Genomic DNA, 16,390 nt, shown 5'->3' with positions numbered 1-16,390 from the left:
GAACAAAAAAACTGCTGTACTATACTGTAAAATCAAAAAATACTTGCTCTTCTAATTTTCTTGCCTGTGTCAAAAGGTCTATGTTCCTTATTTCTTTACTCTAGAAACTTTTATTTTCTCCCTGTAAAGTTATGATGACTTGCTTCACCATCTTTATAATGTAAATTGTTACAATTCTGGTCTGTTTCCTTGACTTGTTTTGTATATGGAAATTTGTTTCAATAAAAAAAAAAAAAAAAAAAAAAAAAAGGATCGGGTAGTGACAACCCCTGCCCTCTTCCTGCTCAGTGGACCAATACCTGTTTGCAGCGGACACTCGACGTCACGTAGTTGACCAATCACGTACGACTTGAACGGGGTAAAAATCAGGGGGCGGGGAGGGGAAAAAAGCGTATCCGATTCCTGGGCAGGAACCGGATTCTATCGTTCACTTCAAAGTGCCGGTGTTGTGCCAAAAAGTGATTGTCTGCCAAAACCTGATTTCCAGTGTTTCTGTGTATTTTTTTATGCGTGATATCTTTACGTATGTTCGTAAATAGACTTCGGTGAACAGGGGATACAAAGGGGTTACATAAAGAATTAAAAAATTATCTGTTTTTTAAGTATCTTTACAACTTGTACTTACATTATAACCAATCCGGTCCTTTATCCCCACTTAAAATATTTTTACAGAACTATTGTAATATTTGCTGCCATTTCTGCTGTCCTGTTGGGCAACTTACTCTTACAAAATACATTTTTAATGTTAATGAGATTTTTTTTACTGCATAAATAAAGGTTATATAAAAGTCGCTGCCAAAAACTGATTGCGGCTTGTATCTTGTTACACGAATGTTGTTTGTGGCTCAAGATGACTTTGTGTCATCCATAAGGGATGCATTTGACATATGTTTAACATATTATAGCCCAACAAGTTACTTATAGCACTTTAAATATGAGCAATCGCTTTTTGGCAAATACCGGAAATCACTTTTTGGCAGACAATCACTTTTTGGCACAACACCGGCTCTAGAGCAGTTTTGTTCCTGACCGACACGACACATCGCTTGTGTGAGCTTATGGTGGGTACTTTAATTTGCAGTCTATGGCCATTCCACCCAAATCACAACATTGACAACACTCCGATGGTCGCTGTCATTCATGCTTTTCAAAAGTGACGAAAACATTTGAACGATATTTAATATTTAAGCTAGTTGTACTTTTTTTGGGGTGGGGGTAGCTCCTCTTATTTTTTCATGTGTCAGGTTGCAATACGTTAAAAGTTTGAAACTTTTACTTTGAATGCGAAGGGTCTCAGTTTCCGGTTTGCTCCACTTTTTTTCGTTTTAATTTTATCCTTAAGAACAAGCTGGTTACAGAGACAAGCTGGTTTTTAGGTGTGTTTTTGTTCAAATCAACAATAAAACAGGGAAAGTTTTCATGTTATTTGGGAAACATAACCTGTTGAAGAACCAACTCATACATACACTCAAAACATACACATATTGCAGCTTCGGCTACTTTAAATTAATTATTCCTAGTACACAGACACAAGTTAAACGAGAAGGTTTTGCTGCTGCATTTGTTTTATTCTTACATATCTTGGTGAAAGACACTGAACACTAGTAGCAGCTGAAGTACAAACACGGAAACTTGTCAAAGCATGCAGTGTTTGGAGGAAGCGCTGACGGCAGTGTGCGAAACGTCTTTAGGTCGCTGTTTATGACACAAGTCGCGCCAATGTGGTGGAATGGACGGAGCTGTGGACAGAGGAGACAGGTCGGCCCTCAGCAGCACGTCGAAACCAACAGGAGCTCAGGAAGCTCTGCACCAGTGCCGACTCATCCAGAATCTGGTGGACATCTCGATTAGCAGCCTCCTGTCTCTTAGGACAAGATGCGCCGCATCCAACGACTTCACCCGGCGGGAGATCCGTACTTTAGAGGTACGTTTAAGATCCAGAGGTGACCCAGGTTTCTACCAGCTGTTTATCCAGTCTTTTGCTTCTTTGAAAGCAAGAGAATGATTGTATTGCATTCGCGATTTAAAGACATGCTACGCCATGTTATCTCCTAGATTCCGTGACATAGAAAAGGTTGTTCACTTTGCAGCAAGTTTTTATTTATTTTTATTTTCTTTTTTTAAATTACCCTCTCATATTATATTTTAATATGACTATAATAACTATGAAAGGGAGAGGTGGATGGGGTGGGGCTCTCGAATTTAAAGTTGGGCAGTCACACAGGAGTTAACTTTAGCTTCAAGTGCAGATTTCTTAAAACCTTCGAAGACATATGCCACAGACGGTAAAGCACAGATTCAAAACAAACAAAAAATTATGAGGATGAACTGAATGTAGCTTCTTCGGGTCCAGGGTGCTCCTGTCAGTCATTTTCTCTCACTGTCTTCACTACTGTGGCTTTCTAGGACTCTTCAGGAGGTTAGCATTTGTAACATGTACTTTTCCTACACTCCTCCACTTCCTCCCAAGGTACAAAAAGTTATTATGTGTCCCAGATAATAAATGCAATATCTCAATATGCAGCTTATTGTTTATTTTCTGCAAAGCCATTCCTGCATTTGCCACCAACATTCCAGTTTGCTCAACACAGCTCAGTTCTGTTAAGCTAAGGAAAAATAAAATGTCATTACATAGCATCAAATAATGACATAATTCATCACTGGGCCTTTTACATAGTAATTTTTTTTAAAAAGTAAAGTTTATAATATTATAGAAAGAATAATTTTGAGTTAGCACTTTAGCACTCAATAGTAGGGAATCACTTTAATATTAACATTTTAATAGCTCACGTGACTGTGAGCTGCCTTTGGTTACTGAAAATGATCTCAAAATCCTTGAAGATGTAAAGTGAATATTTTGACAGCAATTAGCACTTAGGTTTGTATTATTATTTATGTACATCAAATCACATATAAAATTGTATGTTGAATTTTGGCTGTAGCTCAGGAGGTAGAGCAGGTCATCTACTCATCCAAAGGTTAGTGGTTTGATCCCTGGCTGCTCCAGTCTGCAGGCCAAATATCGTTGGGCAAGATATGAAACCCGAGTTTCTCTGCGACGCATCCATTGGAGTACGAATGTGTGTGAATGTATGATTAAGTGCTTTCAGTGCTCAGATATAGTAGAAAAGCACTACTTAAGAACCAGTCCATTTACCACCTAAGTATATGGCTGCATGAGCTGCTAATATGCCAGATACACAATAAATGCACTAGTTGCTCATACTTGGTACGGTGCAGAAAGTTAGAATAGACAGACCATCAGTGACTCTTAAAATCTTATCAGAGGTTAAACAAAGCATAACAATGTCCCTCATAGTCTTTAAGGTTCCCATATATAAAATGGATTATTGTATATGTGTATATTTACACACATAGGACTCTCAAGCTGTGTGTTGTAGTAGTATCTTTGCTGTTCGTAGGACTGCACTCTTCTGGACAGAGATCTCGGATGCCAGGGACCACTGTTGCTTAACTTTCCACATTGTTGGTATTTCTCAGGCTTCTCATGTTCCTTCTTCCTGATGTTGCTATCACTTGGTAAAGCTACATGTATCATTACGCTTCGTTACTCTGCTTGTCCACCTTTACTGTGTCTGTTGTTTGCCATCACCAGTTTGTCTGTCTGTATCTGAAAGTTCCACAGGATCTTAGCTCCAGTCATTCTCAACCACCCTGGAGGCGTGTCCCATTTTGACCTTGGGACTTCAATGTCATACTAGGCGCACAGATATTCCTATATACTGTGCTAGCCACTTGGTTATGACGTTCCATATATGTGCTACCTGCTAGCATCTTGAAACCTGCTGTTATGTGCTGGATTGTCTCAGGGGCATCTTTCCACAGCCTGCACCTGGGGTCTTGCCTGGTGCGGTAGAACCCAGCCTCTATGGCTTTTCTGCTTAGCGCTTGTTCCTGTGCTGCCATGAGTGGTGTCGCTGTGTGACAGTCCAGTGTTTTCCTGCAACTCGATCTCAGTCACTTCTTCTATTTGCTAGTGGTACATACCGTGCAGTGGCCTGTCCTTTCATGATGTTCCTCTTCTTGCTCCTCCTTGAATTCCTTATGGTCCTTTGATCATGTACAGTTCTGATATTCCAGGATCCATGTAGGGAGCATGGAGTCATAGGCTTTCTTGTAGTCAATCCAGGTGATGCATAGGTTGGTTAGTCTGGTCTTACAGTGAATGCTCAGCTACTTTACCAGTAGCTGATGTTTTGCCCCTCTAGGTGTTTCTGCCAGTTCCCTTCTGAGCCCTGCCTTATGTCTGTTCATCTTAGCTAGTATGATGCCTGACAGGAGCTTCTGCCCACATAGCAAGCAGGTCTGGCCTGGATCTGGTATCAAGCCGGCACTGCTGGCTGACTTCTGGCATGATAAGACGTATGTCATCCAGATATGAGCCAGGCTTGGCATACATGGCACTGTCTATGTGATGGCATGCCATATATAGCTCGATTGTGATTTTATTTATGTGGTCCAGGCCCATAGAAAACAGGTCTTCCCTGGATTCGGCATCAAGCTGGTACTTTTGACTGACTGGTGTCATGGCAGGGTGTATGTCAACCAGATGTGGGCCAGGTATGGCAATGATGGTATTATTTATGTTCCTATTAGAGCAGGGTGATAAGACCAAAAATATTTATCACAATATACATTTGAAAATATGCGATAACGATATAACTGACGCTATAATTGACACTAGACAAAATACTTTACAACTCCGCAACTTTATTAGTGCAAAAAACCCCAAAAAACCCCATCAATGTATTTTCACTTAAACAAGCAGCTGTTTTTTATGTGCATTAAAGTTATATAAAAATGTAACAGTGCAAATGCAAATTCCTTGCTGACAGTTTAACCAAAAAGGCATTTCCGGTGGAAATTGGCCGACGTATCCTCAGCATAACCATGTATAATATCCACAAAACTTAAAAAGAGGTTATACACACACAGTACTGTAATATTATGTTGAAGCACAGTACGTATCACTCCGCGAGGCTCCTGCCTACGTTAGACAATCCATCAAGCGGTGCGGCTTCGTAGCTTAGCAAAGTCGTACTGAAACATTTGACAGATTTTCGAGCGCCACGTACCACATAAAATCGTTTCGAGGTCAGTAAACACAACCAGAATTCATACATAAGGCACACGGGATTATAAGGGGCACTGTCGATTTTAAGAAAAATCAAAGGATTGATTTTAAGTGTGCTGTATTTTCCAAAAAACATGGTAATAACGACGGCCCACTAGCATGCTCTACCAAAAATAGTGCTTTGTTGTGTATCTGACGGACGGAAGCCAAACCAGTTTTACCCATATTCTATCGCCATATTTCATTTTCTTATCGTTGTTCAACATTATACCGGTATTACCGTGAACGGTATGATATGGCCCAGACCTAGTTCCTATTTTCCTATTTTAGTTAGAACACCCAAATGCCATGTTGCAATACTATACAGCTATGGTAGCCAATATTTTAAATGCAGGTTTGACTGGTTTGTGAGTGTACACTTTATCCAAAACCTAGTGAGGGTTTACTCATCATTGCCAGTGGGTGACTGTAGCTCAGGAGGTAGAGCAGGTCACCTACTGATTGGAAGGTTAGTGGTTTAATCCCTGGCTTTGCCAGTCTGCATGTCAAGAGTGTGAATGTGTATGAATGTAGTTAGGAGGCACTCAGTTTAGAGAGATTGTGTTAATGTGGCATGTAGTATAGAGCACTTTGAGTAATCCGGGAGACTAGAAAAGCACTCTGTAAGAATCAGTCCATTCCCTGTCTGAATAGAGTTTTGTCATGTTAGTTTTGTGCATGTTGTTATTACATGGCTTTATTAAGGTACACATTAGGCTGACATCTGGGGCCAGAGCTGAAACTGTTCTGGGCCAGCACAGGACCACCAGTGTGTCTGCAACTGGCCTTGTGCTGGCCCATGTGTAGGCCACATCTGGCAAACCAGATCTGGGCCACCAAAGGGCCGTCATTCTTTGCGGTATGTGGGCCATGTGTAAGCACATTGTGTGGGCCAGATCTGGGCCATACCAATTTTGCTATGTGGGTGTGTTGTGGTGAGGTACATTATTGGCTGATAGTTGGATGAGACCAGTGCCTTCTGAGGATCCTTAGGGATCAGGACTGTCTGCCCACTCTGGTTGCATCTCATCCATGGAGTGCAGTTAACTTCTTTAGCCAGTAGCTGTGAATAATATCTGGGCATCGTGCTTTCCAATTTTTCATATTTGAGACCTGTTTTTTGGCTGTCTGCATCTGCGTCGCTGTCCACAAACTTGTTCCGGTCGTTCCGCTGGTCCCACGGTTTGAACACCAGCTTGCCGTCTCCGTCCCGGTTACTGGACCCTGTTCAGGGAGGTTGCTATGGCCTGCTCTTAGCTGCACTAGCCACTGAGCATTGTTATTTTGTGTTATGTTCATCTCTCATATCCTCTTACAGTGTTTGGGTTGTATGAAAAATTCTACAGCACATGGTATAACACACACACACACACACACACACACACACACACACACACACACACACACACACACACACACACACAATAGTCTTTTGTCGAAATATCACTACAGCAACTCAAGATGGTACTCATTAGTTTATTGCCCCCATATACTTGTGTACTTGCATGCATGCCAGACAACATCGGAGCATGCTCTTAATGAGATGACAGTCTGTGTCCTGGGGGAGCTCCTGGACATTCTTAGATGCAACCTGAAAGTGTCGGATGCTCAAAATGAACCAGTTCTCATCTGTGAAAAGCACAGGGTGGACCTAACCATTTTGCTATTCTATGGCAAATGCCAGCCTCGCTCCATAGTGCCAGGCAGTGAGCACTTGGCCAACTGGAGGACATCAGGCCCTCAGGCCATCCTCATGAAGTCTGTTTCTGCTTGTTTGTTCAAAGACATTTGCACCAGTGGCCTATTCAGTGTCATTTTGTTTTTCCTTTTCCCTGAAAACCTTCTTTTGTCTAATCATTTCTTAATAACATTTACTTTTACAATAATGTATTATACAGCAGTTGGGAATACATTTCATTATAGCAGATATCTTTCTGAAAGTGTCTGTAACTAAATTTAAGAATATAATTCCTCCACCATTACCTACTTCAGTACCATGTCTCAAAGCAGTGCAGATCAGCTACCTAAACTCTACTCCCACAAAAGTCGATTATCTTGTTAAAAGTGTTACCTCTTTACTGCATACAACCATGGACAATGTGGCACCTCGGGAAAAAAGTCTCAAATCAGAAGTACTTGACTCCCTGGTATAATTCTCAAACGTGCAAAGCAGATATCCTGTAATCAACAACTGGGTGTGAGTAGAAGAATAGAATAGAATAGAATAGAATGTCTTTATTGTCACTATACACATGTACAATAAGATTACAGAGCATCCTCCTACTCAGTGCAGACAGGTGGGAAAGAAAGTGGGGGTGCACAGGTGCACAGTTCTGCAGCACTATATACATATGAACAAAAATATTGATCAAAAATATTAAATGTACAAATATACAAATAACTGGGGAAAAATAGTGTTATATATTTACAGTGTGGGCTATTGCATGCAACTTAAGTGGTGATGGTAGTTGTGTAGTCTGTATATAGGGGTCATTGGGATTGGGGGGTGAAACCGTGTTGTCAGTGCGTGTGTGAGTTCAGTGGTTGTGGCTTTTGGGAAGAAACTGTTCTTAAGTCTGTCAGTCTTTGGGCTGATGCACCTACAGCGCTTTCCTAAGGGAAGCAGGTTGAACAGGTCAAAACCAGGGTGGGAGCTGTCCTTGATGATTTTTGTTGCTCTGCTGAGGCAGCGGGAGGAATAAATGTCTATCAGGGAGGGGAGAGGGCAGCCGGTGAGCTTCTGAAGCTTCACTCTATCTTCTTTAGTGCAGCTGTGCTACTGTGATGCAGTATGTCAGCAGGCTCTCAATGGGCGAGCGGTAGAAGGTCAGCAGCAGGTTGGAGTCCAGTTTGTACGTCCTGAGGACACTGCTCCTTTACAGTGAGTGGAGTGGTGCAGGAACCGGGTGAGGATGGTAGCATGGCTGAAGCAGATGAGGGCTGGTGTTGTGGTGTTTCAAAGCTGTCTAAGAAGTAATTAATCTTCTGCCAGCTACTCAGGTTTTCTGTTTTCACAGCACAGCCTCTGTGGTTTATGCCCTGCCACACCTCCCATGTGTTGTTGCTGGACAGGTGGGACTCTATGCTTCTTTTATGGTCTGTCTTGGCTTTTTTAATTCCTCTTTTCAGATCACCTTGAGCAGCCCTGTACAAAGCTCTGTCGCCCGACCTGAAGACAGCGTACTGGCTTTGAGTAGTGTGCGGACATGGCTGGTCATCCATGGTTTTTGGTTTGGGAAAACCCAAATGTTTTTGTCCACAGTCACATTTCCGATACAGAGCTTGATATAGTCCAGTACTGATTTTGTGAATGTTTCTAGGTCCTAGTGTTCAAATATGTTCTAGTCTGTCTTTGTGAAGCAGGCCAGGACAGGTTGTAATAGTCTTTGTGGTAGGCCTGGACTGCATCTGAAGGGGTGTAGGTTGGTGAGAACAGGAGGGAGAGCTAGACAGGATCTAGAGTGTCCTCTCCCCTGGTGGGACTTTTGACATGCTGATAGAATTTTGGGAATACAGTCTTCATGTCGACCTTATTAAAATCACCCCAGGGTGGGACGCTGGTGTTCCTTAATGGTATTCAGCAGGTTGGATGTTTACACTGGCATCACGTAGAATGTACACAGCTGTGATAATCACTACTGTTAGTTCTCTTGGTAAAAAAAGAAAAAAAAATGCCAGCATCTTACGGACATGTACTTGAGGTTCGAGGAGCAGTGTCTGTTTATAATTGCCCCATTGTTGCACAAGCTTTTGGGTATTCCCGGGTGAAACCAGGTTTCCGTGACGATTAAGGCACAGCAGTCATGAATTTAGCGATTTCCCGCTTTTTGCAATTCCAGGTCATCCATTTTATGCACAAGGGATCTGGCATTGGAGAGATATAGGCTCAGAAGAGGTGGCTTGTGTGATTCCTTCCTTAGCCATAGCACGACGCCTGTTTGCTTCCTCTTCCACCTCCATCTGTGCTGCCTTCTAGATCCAACATCAATCCACGGAGAGCCTGGTGGTCTCGCTATGTAATCTGGGATGTTATGCATGTGATGAAAGACACACGAAACAGATATCTAGTACTGGTCACCGATGTCCCGGTGGGTGTAGCGAATGTTAGCAGAATGTTCGGGATCATCTCCCTCCCACATCCTGTGGAGTGTCCCTGTCACTTCTGGAGGGAGCGGCATAGGTGCCGGAGAGGAGCCAGCCCGAGCAACCAGGCCTTCCAGTGTTTTTGTCTGGCACTTGGACTGGTATCATAGTCTCTCCAGCTGGCACTGGTGCACTGTATCATGCATGGCGGTGAGGTCAGCCACCATCCCAGTTGATGCCTCCGCTGACGGCAAGGCTTGTGCTAGACAGGTGGCTACCACTATAACATGTATGGGTTACTATTGAACGAGCACAACACATAGGGCAGCCTTTGTTGGGAGTTCTTTACAGTAGTCGTTACACCAGTCAGTCACGTTCTCTCATTGGCCCTGCTAGCTCTGCGCTGCTTCTACCACTCCGCAGTGCGTTCCTCCAGGTCCCGTCATCTTTTAATGTGCATAGGGCTCATCACCTAACAGAGTGCTTTGGTCTCAGACTGCTGGCTTGTTTGTGGTTCCTAGGAGGCAGGTTCTTCATCTTTTAGACCCGTTGTCTGTGGAACCAGCTCACAGTAAGCTGCTGGCGGCTTCCCATGAATGGTTCTTGTTTGCTTGCTTGCTTACTGTCTATTTGCTAACACACCGCTTGTCTTGTCTCTCTCCCATCACCCAAACCAGTTGTGGCAGATGGCTGCCCCTCACTGAGCCTGGTTCTACTAGAGGTTTGCTTCTTGTTAAATGGGAATTTTTTCTCTCAATTATTGTAAGTTTTTAACCTTACAATATAAAGTGTCTTGAGGCACCTGTTGTGATTTGGCGCTATATAAAATGAATAGAATGGATGTTTGTAAGGCTTTGGCAGTGCTTCTCTTCTTCCTCCTTGCATAAAAGAGAGCAGATGTCCTGCTGATGGGTTAACGACCTTCTACCACGAATCTCCTCCATGTTCTTAAGACTGTGCTGGAAGACAAAGCAAATCTTCTGGGACCTATTGATGTGCCATCCTGGAGCCGCTGGACTACCTATTCTGTAGGGTCCAGGTATTGCCTCATGCAGTAGTGACACTGACCCTTTCAGTCAGAAAAGTAAATCCATTCCTGTTTTGGTTTGGGTTATATTATTGTTGCCCCTCTAGTGCACCTGTTGATTTCATTAACACCAAAGCAGTTAAACTGATTAAAAAAACCCTTTGGTACTTAACTGACCAGCTCAAGATCAAGATGGTACCAGATGGGCTGGTCTGAGTTTTTCAGTATATTTTGTGTGCATGTGGATATGCGGTGCAACTGAAGAGTGGCTGTTACTGCTCACTCTCTTGGGGGCTGGGAGGAGCACCAAGTGCTTCTTGTGTGTATGTGTAGCAGGAGGCTAAATTTAGCTGTGGCTCTCCCCACGCATTATGAGCAAGGCCTGTTTGGCAAGAAAGTCAACTGACTTGGAAGACAGTGGGAGGAGAAGAAGGACGTGTTCCTCGTCTGGCTGGCCTTGCATGTTATAGGGCAAAGGTGTTTACAGTTGGTGTAACGCTGTCTGTTCATCACTTTGGTCGTTCTCTTTCTCCCTTTCCTTTGGCGAATACTGAATTCAATTTCAATTCAATTTTATTTATGTAGCATAAATTCACACGTTTACCTCAAGGCACTTTACATTGTAGATATACAACATGTATAAGATTGTTGGTAGGTTTTTATTCATCTGAAGTCAAGTTATTGTTTGTTCAAGCCAATATACAGATCACAGTTGACAGTTGTTGCTGGAATTTCAGTTAAAATAATTCTGCAAAGGTAGATTTTGAGGGGACTTTGAACACAGTTAATATAGTGGAACAATTTAGCCACAGCAAGGCTCTTCTCTGTGGCTGAATAGGGTAGTCTGTAAAGTGTTGATTAGAGTTTGGAAAGCCCCATGTGGTTTCCCAACTGCAGTCTCTTGCTTTCTCTTTTGTCATTTTTCTCTCCACTCTGTTTCCTCTTAGAAGTTTTCCTCCTCCTTCTGACCTTTTTGTACCTTTTCTTTTATCTTGTCTGAACAGATTCGTTTGCACACCCCCCTCTTTTTTTGTGCATCTTTTCAGATGACTATTGTCAGATGTCAGAGTGCACAGATGGATGTGTGAACAAAACCACATAGATGATTTATCCTAGAACAATGTAGGTGTATTAGATCTGTTGACGTAAAATGATTAGACTTTTAGATTAAGGCTAGGTCTCATAAGAAAGTTAATTCATCGTTGTCTTCATCGTTCTGTGTCCCCTGCAATTCTTCTTTGTTTTTTTTCTTCTTCTGCTCAGATGCAGATTCTGCAACATTTTTTCAGCAGTACATTTTGACTTTTTTCGCGAAATAATATTTTGACTTTTTTTTTCTCAAGTAAAATTTAGACGTTAATCTCAGAATTTCGACTTCATCTCTAAGATGAGCGATATATGTTTTTTTTAATGTGGCCCCTAATATTCCAGGATGCAGGTAATCAGCTTGTGCCACTGGAAATGTACTATTTAAGCCCAATTTTCTCTTATAGTGGTTTTAGCTTGTTTATAATCTGAATTGGGTGTTTTTCATGGGATTCTTGTCAATTAAGCACAGTAATAAAGGGGTCACTGTTTGCTAATAGTTTTGGAACCGCGAAGGTGGGATCTTATAAGTCCTGCTGGAAAAGAATGTCAGCATTTTGATGTCAGTAGGCGTAAAGTGCTCTAAAATCTTCTACAAGTTAGATGACAGACTGTAGAAACATCGCACTGGACTTCAAACGTTTTGGATTTTTCGCATTTGTACCACCTCTGCGTGTTTTTTGTAGACCTTCTGTCACATAATCACCTGCTTCTCCTGTAAGTAATACTTGATCAGTGCATCAAATGGTGCATCAAACTCTCCCTTTTTCTTTGGGCCTGAAGCAGACAGTACTTTTTCCCTGTTTTTCTTGCATTTTGTATTTCTACTATTTGTCACTCTGCGTTTTTCTTGCTTAGTATAATAAAACTAGCTTTTTGCTCGCTTCACTGATTGCTACTATATTTTGTGTCTGTTGCTTCACTACAAGCAACATTTAAGGGTTAGGGTAAGCGTCCAAAGAGGTGTCTCTTCCAATGGAACAGTACTGGTGGGCATCATCAGCTGTGTGCCAGTGATGTCAGAGACATCAGTTACTTCACACTCGGTTTAACAGTTGATATGACCGTTAAAGAGCAGATGTCTGGTGTGGACCACTAGTCAGGGGGATTTCCTCAGGCTGGTCTGTGTCATTTCTTACTACTGCTTTACATATGTGCGTTACTTGACATTTATGGTTGATATGATACACAGGTCTAAATTTAAAATATGTCCTACCTGCCCTTTAGCTACTGCTTATTTTAATTTCATTAAAATGAGTACCCAAGCTATTAGGTGTAGTTACAAAGGAATATGAAAAATCCATATTTCTTTGTAAGGAAGGAATATTCCACTTCTTTGCTTTAATAAAATCCTGGTTTGCTTTGGCTGTATGTTCTGGGTCATTGTCCATCTGTATTATGAAAGGCCGCCCAATTAATTTGTCTGCATTTAGCTGGATTTGAGCAGACAGTATGTGTCTGAACACCAACCTGAATTCATTTGGATGTTTCTGTCCTGTGTTACATCATCAATAAACACAAGTTTATTTATGGGGGCTGGGAGGAGCACCAAGTGCTACGCTCAAGCCAGCACCAAGCTCAAGCCATCTGTGTTTTACAGATGATGTGGTATGCTTTGGATCATGAGCTGTTCCACACCTTCAACATGCTTTTTTCTTGCCATCATTCTGGTTGAGGTTGATTTTGGTTTAATCTGCCCAAAGAATGTTTTTCCAGATCTGTGCTGGCTTTTTTAGATGTTGCTTTTTTTGTTTGTTTGTTTGTTTTGTAAGCAAAGTCAGTCTAACCTTTCTATTCTTGAGGTGAACCCTTTGTATTTACTTTTATGCAGTCTTTCCTTTTTGGATATTGATAAGCCTACCCCCTGGAGAGTGTTGTTCACTTGGCTGGCTGATGTGAAGGGGTTTCTCATTACCATAAATGATTCTGTGATCATCCACTGGTATTGTCTTTTTGTGTTGCTGAGTTTACCAGTGCTTTCTTCTTTCCTTTCTTCCTTTCTTTCTTTCTTTCTTTCTTTCTTTATTAATGATAGGTTTGTAGCTTGAACCTATTCGCTGGAACGTTGAAGACAATATAATTACACAGCAAGCAAGACACGAAGTAGGCAAAGTTCTTCATGTTTCTCGTGCACGGGAGAGAACCGGACAAACGCCATTCCTTCGCTTGACCCCAGTTGCTCTCGTCCGCTCCCCCGTAACACTGCTCTTTTATTGAGGTTACATGAATATATATAGGTTCATTAACATATGACGTCTACATACAAACAAAGAGTACCTTGCCTGTGTGTGTGTGTGTGTGTGTGTGTGTGTGTGTGTGTGTGTGGGGTCAGAGTGTGGCCCCATAAACGACTTCCCTTAACCTGCTGGTCTGGAAAATCCAACAGTTCATCTATATGTAAAAAAGCACTTAGACTAAAACTGACATAGCTACGTTAATCCTACCGCAAAACAATAAAACAAGGTACGACCTCTTCCCATGCTCCCAGGATGTAGGTGTGCATTCCTGGAATGCACACCAAGCCTTTGCAGCCTGCTAAAGATCACACATCCTATCACTACACAATTGATTATACACCTCTAAGCATATATGGTTAAATATTTCTAAGCATAAATGACAATCAACAATACAAAACCTAACACTTTCTTTCTTCTTATTCTTTCTCAGGATGTACTAAACTGTAGATTTTGCCATTTCTAATAGTGTAACAATTTCTCAGATGTGTTTTCTGTTTTTGCAGCTTAAGGGTGACTCGTTTCACCTGCATGGAGAGCTCCTTTAAATGCATGTTGTCTGTTCACAGCAAAATCTTCCAAGTGCATACACAACACCTCAAATCAACTCCAGGCCTTTTATCTGCTTAACTGATAATGACATAATGAAGGAATTGCCCACACGTGCCCATGAAATTGCCTTTGAGTCAACTATCCAATTACATTTGGTGCCTTTAAAAAGAGGGTGACACATGTTAAGGAGCTGAAACTCCTAAAAACCCTTCATCCAATTTAAATGTGGATACAATTAAATGAAAGCTGAGAAAAAAAAAACAACAACACTTAGGTCATATATATTTGGACACTGACACGACTGTACATTAACCTCCTTAGACCCGAAGTCTTTCATGGCATGCATTTTAATTTCTCTTTGCTATTTGGGCTGATTGGGACCTGATGAATGTAAAAACAAGGATTACCTGAGTTTTATTTTTTTACCTGATTTTTTTTTCTGAGAAAAATGAGATCCACATATGAGGACATTCGTTTTAAATTTCGATAGAACAGTGGCAGGATAAGTGTAGAGCAAAATTTAGTATTTTGGTCTAGACAACCCAAAATGTGATGTCCACATATGTGGACACCAGGTCCTAGGAGGTTAAAGTTGTTCCATTATACTGCTTATGTCACTGGAGCATAATACTTATCAGACTTTATCTTCTTCTTTATGTGCCTTAGTGAGTGAAACATTGTATTTGTTGCCTTCCACTATAGGTGAAGCTGACCAAGTACATGTGGACACAGCTACAGCTGAGGCAGAGGATACCAGAAGGAGAAAGACCTGAAGCTCTCGCTCAGTACCCAAGACTGGAGGACTGGCTCCTCACAGCTGACCTCACGCCACAGTTCATACAGGTCTGTATGTGTACTTTTATTTATTTTTTTGACCTGACTATATTTGTGGAACACAATTTGTCTTGTATATGGAAAAACACACATTATTATTACACATTATTTATCTACTAGTGCACATCTTATTATACACAATTCAAGGCCAGTTCTTTTTCACCTTGCATTACATTTCTAGGGTCAATCCATCTCAAATCATTACATTTTCTTGGTCCCGTCACTGATTTGCCTGTAAATTTTATGGTTTAAAATTTGGACATATATAACGATTGCTGTGAAATTTTAGCTTCCTATATGAAATACTTTGAACAATGGGCCTTTCATCTACTTTCAGGCTTTTTTTTCATCTGTTGAACTCAACAAAACTGAAAGACATAAGTTTGAAATTTTTCAAAATTGAACCTGGATCTGGAATTTGGGACAGATACACTAAATGCTTGTGTATTGACTAAGTAAAATATATGTTAAAAAAGCCGCAATCTAAAGTTCCATATTTAAACACTAATAAAAAAAAATGCATTGCAATAGATATCCAAAGACAATTTCTGAATGGTATACTAGCTGTATTTCACAGTAATGGAAAATAAAATATATAAAATATTTTTATATGCTGTTTTATTTTAAACTTCCATATAGGGCTGGGCTATATGAGGAAAATCTAATATCACAATATTTTTTGGCTATATCATGATACACGATACATATTATGATATGTTAAAATAATTATTTATTTTCAATCATATAGTGCTTAAAATGGATTGGTATACTCAATCAAAAATTCAATATTTTTTTCCTACTTTGAATACGAAAAATCTGAATGAATTGAAATGTTTCATTTTAACCATTTTTTAACCATCAGTTGCACACAGAGGTTTTTCACAATGACAGTACTGTCACAGTATGTCTCAAATTACAGAAACAAAAGAACTATTACTAGAATTATTTAATGTTTTCTTTGGTGTGTGGGGAGAGGTTGATATGCGGACTTTAAAACATTCTTCATTTTACAGTGGATGACTTTTCAGCTGTTGGGATAAATTTGTGGTACCTATACCTTTAGTGGCAGTAGTATTACAGCATGTTTTGCAAATGACCACATTTTGTTTGTCGTCCTCTTTGTGAAATCCAAATTACAGCGAGTCTCATTCCCTGAAACTCCCGCTGTCTACATATTTTTCCCTATCTGGTAGTATATAAACATGCATGCCAGGTAGAAATATTTCCAGTTGGGAGAGGATTAATGATGCATTCATAGCATGTGGGAAAAAAAACTGATAGTGAATTACCTGCAGACAGCTTAATAGTGTCATTGAAATTTATAGTGGATGGTTACAATAAAACCATTTTAACCAGCGTATGTCAAAAAGGTTGTGATACATTGAGTATATTTGATATATCACCCACCCCTACTTCCATACCTACAACGTGGGTGTCACA

General features: G+C 40.9%; 1 protein-coding gene across 3 annotated transcripts in view; it reads left to right on the top strand.

Annotated features, from left to right (window-relative positions):
• Positions 1–994: 994 nt before the first annotated feature.
• LOC146653448 (kinase suppressor of Ras 1-like) overlaps positions 995–16,390 on the top strand; it is a 59,637-nt gene continuing 44,241 nt past the window's right edge. The window contains exons 1-3 of one of the 3 annotated variants that reach the window (XM_085429263.1): positions 995–1,061; positions 1,692–1,924; positions 14,819–14,959. In XM_085429263.1, the coding sequence (XP_085285389.1) occupies positions 1,730–1,924; positions 14,819–14,959 (336 nt within the window). In that variant the 5' untranslated portion in view covers positions 995–1,061; positions 1,692–1,729. Of the gene's footprint in view, positions 1,062–1,347; positions 1,925–14,818; positions 14,960–16,390 lie in introns of those variants that run through there. The other 2 variants (XM_085429267.1, XM_085429264.1) reach the window with 2 other exon arrangements.

Source organism: Rhamphochromis longiceps, linkage group LG14 (assembly GCF_057381845.1).
Source record: "Rhamphochromis longiceps isolate RC_006_pf linkage group LG14, R_longiceps_female_GT1.1, whole genome shotgun sequence".
Lineage (NCBI taxonomy): Eukaryota > Metazoa > Chordata > Actinopteri > Cichliformes > Cichlidae > Rhamphochromis > Rhamphochromis longiceps.
The sequence above is the reverse complement of the archived record's forward strand: the minus strand, read 5'-3'. Positions and strand labels throughout refer to the sequence as shown.